Source organism: Nelumbo nucifera, chromosome 8, assembly GCF_055504915.1.
Source record: "Nelumbo nucifera cultivar China Antique chromosome 8, China Antique-T2T, whole genome shotgun sequence".
NCBI lineage: Eukaryota > Viridiplantae > Streptophyta > Magnoliopsida > Proteales > Nelumbonaceae > Nelumbo > Nelumbo nucifera.
Window position 1 is genome coordinate 48,048,400 of NC_142656.1, and position 6,946 is coordinate 48,055,345.

General features: G+C 36.3%; 1 protein-coding gene across 11 annotated transcripts; it reads left to right on the forward strand.

Moving 5' to 3' along the window:
• Positions 1 to 1,103: 1,103 nt before the first annotated feature.
• On the forward strand, positions 1,104 to 6,673 carry LOC104611739 (uncharacterized). 11 transcript variants are annotated; one of them, XR_737715.3, is made up of 7 exons: positions 1,104 to 1,609; positions 3,382 to 3,474; positions 3,547 to 3,671; positions 3,767 to 4,048; positions 6,074 to 6,154; positions 6,250 to 6,327; positions 6,417 to 6,673. XR_737715.3 is itself a non-coding variant. In XM_088892626.1 (7 exons), exons 4-7 carry the CDS (start codon positions 5,663 to 5,665, stop codon positions 6,498 to 6,500), a joined length of 300 nt encoding a protein of 99 aa, XP_088748752.1. In that variant the 5' UTR covers positions 1,104 to 1,609; positions 3,382 to 3,474; positions 3,547 to 3,671; positions 3,767 to 5,662; the 3' UTR covers positions 6,501 to 6,673. The 11 variants fall into 11 exon arrangements, 8 of the variants coding, with proteins under 8 accessions (XP_088748752.1, XP_088748754.1, XP_088748753.1 ...); XR_737716.3 differs by having other exon boundaries at positions 6,080 to 6,154; XR_737717.3 differs by having other exon boundaries at positions 3,767 to 4,004.
• Positions 6,674 to 6,946: the final 273 nt, after the last annotated feature.

The window sequence follows — 6,946 nt, forward strand, 5'->3', positions numbered from 1 at the left end:
TAGTCCCTCTAAATGGCCAATCCATATTTGTTCTCTCCCCCCTCCCGAAATCCACTTTAGGTTTTGGCTCATCCCCTACGAGCACAAGGATAGGGTTAGGATTTCTATCCTCGCTAAGGTTATGGGCAGGCACGGGGTGGGCATTTGAGTTTGGGGTCGAGGATATAATAATCAAAACCCAGCCCTGACCCACCCTACCCTGCCCCATTGCCATTCCTACCTATATATTAGGGTTAGGACGGGTCAAATACACGAAAGTTTCTAACATGGGTAAATCCGGATGTCAAATGCTACCTAGGCTCACACTTGGAACTCGATCCTATGTTGCCATTATTTCAAGTCTAAAAAAATATTTAATTAATAAGGGTAAGGTTCGATGCCCTACCTTGCCTGAGTATAGAGTTGTAATCAAAACGGGCTTAGATCTTTTGCATCTGATCCAATTATTAATAGACTACATTCGAATTCAATCCAAAATCTGATTGGATTTAAAGACTCGAATTCAAATTCAAATCCTAATTGACTTGGATCTTATTCGAATTTAACCTGATTCTGCTTTAAATTTTCTAAAATATTAAAAAAATATATATATTTTTTTATTTTCAACATTTGTATATAATAAATTAATATAAAAATAATGTAATAAATTGATTATATATATAAATCCATATATTATACAATATATGGAATGTTTTTTTACACTTCTAAATATATTTATATAAAGTTTATATATTAAAATTAATAAATATTATAATATAATTAAATTCAGATTTTAATCGAACCAAATGTGGACAAATCTGAATCCAATTCAATGTAAATGCTTAAATACATCATCTGAACCCGAAATAATCGTATCAAATGTTAGATTGGGCCTCGAATTTTGAGACATCAAGCCTACCTGAGACCATACTTAAAAATAAATCCTACAATCCTATTAGTTTGAGACAAAAATAATTAATTTATTACTTTACAATACGAATAAGCTTGGATGCTCGACCCTGTCCCGGCCCACAGCTTGAACCTCACTCTATGTCCGACCCTGCGCCGGCCCACACCTAAGATCGCATCCTAATTTATTTCAAAAAATTAATTAAAAAACATTCACCCGCGGCCGCGAAGAAGGAAAAGAAAGGGAAGTTTAGAGCGTGAGGCTTACAGAGGACGTGCGGCTGGCGAGAGAACGAAGGAGAGGAGAATAAGGAAAGAAAAGAAAGAGAAGAGAAGAGAATATAGAGAGGTACCGGCCGCTGAGTATAGAGAGGAGGTGCTGGCCGCTAAGTATATAGAGAGAGGAGGTGCCGCTGCTGATAGAGAGAGAGAGAGAGGAGGTACCGCTGAGTATAAAGAGAGAGAGAGATAGAGAGAGAGAGAGAGAGGAGGTACCGCTGAGTATAAAGAGAGAGAGAGAGAGAGAGGGATGAGCTGTCGCTACTGAGATAGAGGAGGTGCTGCTACATTCTAAGTCCAAAAAAAACCCTAGAGGAAAAGGAGAAATCAGAGATAAAAATACAGAGAGAACAAAGAGAAGGGAGAATACAAAGAGAGGAGGTGCTGTTGCATATTCAAGTAAAAAAAAACCTAAAATCATATCGGTTGAGTCAAAATGTAGGTATGTGTTCTGTGCTATTCCTTAAACCTACCATGCATTTAATGGCGTTTCTGTGCTATTTTGTTGAATCCATTGGATTATTAATCCCTTTAATGGCGTTTCTGTGCTATTCCTTAAACCTACCATGCATTTATTTTGGATTAGTTGGCATTGAACCTTAGGATTAGATCATTTCTTGGTTGAATCACCCCCTTCATCGTAAGTGGACCAAAAAGCCAACTTTAAAACCTAAACCTACAGAAAACTGGCATAGGCCAGTCACTCGTTCTGCTACTTTCATGAAGACTAAATCCCCTGGTGCGACAGTGGATATCATTGATTCTGAGTTGGATGAGTCACCCCCTTCAATGCATTGTCCTAAACACATGTTCACTCCACCATCCCATAGCACTGCTGATTCTAACTGGTTTGAGAATAATGCTCCAGATCCTCAGGATTCACTCTCTAGACCTTCTACAATGGTTGATCAATTAGTTATGGTTCCCCCAGCTCCTGTGCACAGAGCACTCTCCAAGCTTCTCCTAAGTATTCCTCTCCAGGGGATTCTGTTCTATTGGTTATGCCTACTATTGACATGGCTGCAATGTTGGATCTTTTCGATACTATTGATTCTCTTATTGCATCTGAATTTGCACCAACCGGTTTGGATACTTCACCATCTTCTGTTTCTATAGCTAAGAATATTGAATTTGATCGGGCCAAGGCTTCACTGTGTCATTTCCTTGCTATGGACATTACTGCTGTGACACACCCTAGTCAGATGCAGGAACTAATCAAAATTTAGAGCAATTAAAAAACAACAAAAGTTTGTTGCCAAACCAGGTGGTTGCTCTACAAAGGTTGTCTGAAATTGGCCAAATGGGTAAGAACATTGAGAAAGCAAATACTATTGTCCAGTCTGCCAATGAGTTCCTGGAACGTACCAAGAATATACCATCATTTTGAAGAACAGTAAGGTTGAGTTGTGTACTCTCTCCGAGGAGGTTTCAAAGAACCAGGCTGACATTAATCATATGTAGACTTATGTTCGCCTATCATTAATACCGCTGGTTGTGCCATGCTTACTTTATTAAGAATTCTGTTGGTGGCTTCCACCTAACCTTTTTCTTGAGCATAATACGGTTTTGTGGTTACCAATCCTATACTGTTGATAAGAAACAAAAAAAAAAAAAAGAAACACATGTTGATTTTTGCACATGGATTGTAATGGACTCTTGGCCCTATTCACCAAATAGATAAATAGTAGCTGTTTTTCTACAACTCTTGAATGCCTTGGGGTTAGTCAATTGTGTCCTATGGTGTACATATAAAATTAGTCTCACAGCTCAAAATGGCTAATGGTGAGTGAACGAGTGACGTACTTCTAAGTCAAAAACCAAGTTGGAGAACTAATGACTTTGGACACAAACAAGTTTACTTATAATATATATTATCATAAGTTGCTGAAACTATAACTCTAATTTTTAGCATTTCTCCTTTAGGCTATGTTTGGTTTGAAGGAAAAGGTAGGAAAAGTCAAGAAACAAGCACAACATTTCTGATTGCAAAGATTTACCCCATAGTCAAAAGACAAAAACTCTAATTGCCACTTTTGTAACAACTTAAGGGCTTTCGCATATTCAAGTTCATATATAAGAAAGAAATTAGGATTCAGCTCAATCACCATAGCCAAATATAGCCATTAACAATTCAGGAACTTAGGATTCATCTCAATCACCATTAGGATTCAGATAAATTTATTTTTAAACTAATCTATATCGTTATTGTTGTAGGCTAAGTTTGAGATGATGACCAATATCAGAGTACAACATAGGCTCAACCACCATTTGGGCCAGAAATCATGTGTAGCACACCTCCATCAAATGGTGAGATTACTAACACTTTTCATGTTTTTCTTGTTCTTTCATTTATTTATACATTGACTTATTTTTTTTTAGGCAGAAGAGAAACGACAAGACAATAGCCCCCCCCCCCCCCTCCCAAGGCGAGAGGAACGTGTTTTAGGAGGGCTCATTCAAATTCCTAGGGGGAATTTTTTGATCCTCAGGCCAGAGAATTAGCTGTAATTATTTTTTTGGAAGTTTGTTTATTCATTTGATTATTTCAATGTAGTTTTATGTTAGATAATTTAATATATATTCTTTAAAACTATTGTAGGCAAAGATGGAGAACTTTGTGATTGAACAAGCACAACTTGGTATACTAGTTGAGCCCATTGGTGCTCATGATGCGGTTAGCGAGGTCTTAGGAAAGGAGCATCTATCATGACTTCATTGCTTGGGATTCGGGGTAAATCCTAAGCATGCTTTTGGAAACCCCGAGTCTAAAGGGTCCACTACCTCCACAATTACATCCAATCAACAAGCAGATCTGAGTCATACAACTTGAGTCAGAAGTGAGTGTGATGCAGGCCAACATGGAGGCTATAGATGCAAAGAGGTCACAGATGCATGCCTTGTTGCAACAATTCTCTCAACAATATGGAATCCCTATTCCAATCCCCCCTTCACATTCAGTTCAACCTAAGATGTTACATTCAGTTGAACCTAAGATGCCGAACCACACAATTAGCTCTTTTTTTATTAGCAACTATGTATTTTTGTTAGTACAGAGCACTAATTACCAAACCACACAATTAGTATAGAGCATTGAAGCTTCTATTCTTGAAACTTGATTGGTGCCTGTAGAGGCTTTAAATGGATTATTAGAACAAGAGATAACAGAGAGGAAGAGAGGTTTTGGATGGATTGCTAGTGTGAATCTTTCCCACAGACAGTTGACTATCTGCTATTACATTGCAAATTTTCTCACTCAGTCTGGATCAGGATACTTGGCCTTTTTGTTGTTAAATGTTGCTATTTGGTTTTGAATTCCTGGGGGGTGGGGGGGAGGGGGTGTTGAGTCTTTAGGGTATAAGCAAGAGAGGAAAAATTTCTTGGGGAATAATTCTGGTAGTTGTGTTATGGCTTCTGTGGCAAGAGAGCAATGAAAGGACTTTTAAAACTAAAAGCAGCCAACTCATCAGATTTAGTAGTCCAAAAGATTGTGGGCAAGTTACATTCTTGGTTAGCAGCTCTTAGTTTATAGGGTCCCCACTCACGTGTCCTCCCAACATATAAAACAAAACCCCCAAGACTCCAACTTGGTGATATATCTTGTAAGTTAACATCTCAAGTTTGTATTGGGGAGATGCATCTAGCCTTTCTCGAATGGCAAACATGAGATGTGGTCTATAGCTTCCAAGTAATTTTGAAGGCTACTCAGTCCTTGTGCAGTTCATTTTAAGGGGGAAAAGTGAAAAATGTGATTTTCTTCTCCATCTCTATTATGTTTGAGAAATGTATGGCAGATAGTCCATAAAGAGAATCTCAATGTTACAGGCCTGAACACAGTTAATTTAGCAGTTGGTGTACTTGTAGATTATTTACATATGGAATTCCTTATAAACTTGTTAGTGTATCTTTAAGAATATGAAGTAATTCAAGATGCAGTGTGCATATTGAATGGGAATATTGAACTAGGTTTATGTTCTAGGAAAATCAAAATAAAAACTATAAAAAATTAGCACCTAGACCTGCAAATAAATAATGGATAACCTGAACCATAAGTTCGTTGTTCAACTTCAAAGATTATCGGTTGTATCATTATTTTTTTTTCTCTAATTTTGTTATATGTTCTATAAGCTATCTGCCATGCAGTAGCTGCTTTTTAATTTTTTTTTTTTTTTATGTTATATGTTAAATGTTCTTTAATCTACCCATAAAAGGACATGCACAAATAATAAAGACAACCTGTATGGATTATGAATCAAAACCAAAAACAAGAGTAGTGTATTGTTTAGAACTCAAACAGGTAATCGGTCTTTATGCTTTGTGAATTACACTTTGTGAATTAGAAGTTTCCTAGAGTTTGCTTTGACATGATTATTCTAACAAGGGCCTTAACCTATCATTCCCTAACCCCCTTTAAACTTGAATAAGGTCATTAGATGGAATGACATGCAGTTCTAACAAGAAGGCCTAGGGACTATTTTCAACTTTAGAACATGCAGTTATGAAATACCTCAGGTGCTTGGGTGGTTGGAAGGTTTGCATTGATGGAATGACAAGAGTAAGTTTATTTGGAACCACAAAATTTCCTAAGTCTTGATCTTGCCTTTTCTTCCATTGGCCTTATAGAGTAAGTTAAGTTTCCATTTAGCAATAGTCATCACCGTAGGCTCATATTGATTAAAAATAGAGAGAGAGAGAGAGAGAGAGAGAGAGAGAGGGTGGAAAACCTACCCAGCCAACATCACTTATGTAGTGGTAGTCGCTTGGTCTTTAGTGGTAGTTTTAATTGATTGCCGCTAAAGATCAATATTTCTAGCGCTAGTCACCAAATAACTTTATGATAGTTTCAACTTTCTTATTCTTTTTTTTAGTTTATGAGAAACACTTTACTCATATTTTTTAATGCTTCTAGATGCAGAGCCATGGGTTGGCAAATATTCCAGCTCAGGGTGGAAATTTCCACCCCACTCATGAAGTAACACCGCCAAACCTAGTAAGTTATTATAAGTTGGGTTTTATTTCTCATTTACTTACATCTTTTAGCATGAAAATAATAAGCATTTTCTTAACTTTGTCTTTTATGTGCAGATACATGAATTAGCAACCCCTCCAATTCATAGTGGAGATAATTCTCATCCCACTCCAGAGGTACTATCACCAAATCCGGTAAACTATCACAAGTTTGATTTATTTTTTCATTTTCTCACATCTTTTAGTGTGGAAATAATTTTGTATTCTTTTGTGTTTTGTAATAGATGCAAGAGCCTAGAAAAAAGCCATCTCAAGTGTCTACAATAAAGGGGGAGAAGGGGAAGGGAAAGGGAAATGCACTCTTTTGATGAGTGTTTTATTTTATTTTTGTAATATTTTTGGCAAGGGAAAGGCACTTTTGATGAGTTTTCTATTTTCCTTTTTTTGTAATCTTTTAATTTCATTTGAACTAATATGTGAACAATTGTAAATATATATTACCTTTTATTTAATACTAGATTTCAATTTTTAATGATATTAATGATCTTTTATTTTGAATGGATATAAGATTTTTGTTGAATGGATATGACAAACATATAGGTGGATATAAGATTTTTGTTGAAAATGAATGTATATAATTGATTTAAAAACAGGCCACCATAAGCTCTATACTAGGTATGACAAACATTCAGGTGGAGTTGGTTTTAGGCACCAAGGTTTTTGGTGACGTTTAAACAGGTTTTTGTGACGTTTCAAAAAATATGGAAATGCCACCAAAACAGGTTTTGACTAAAATAAATATTTTTTGTAATGT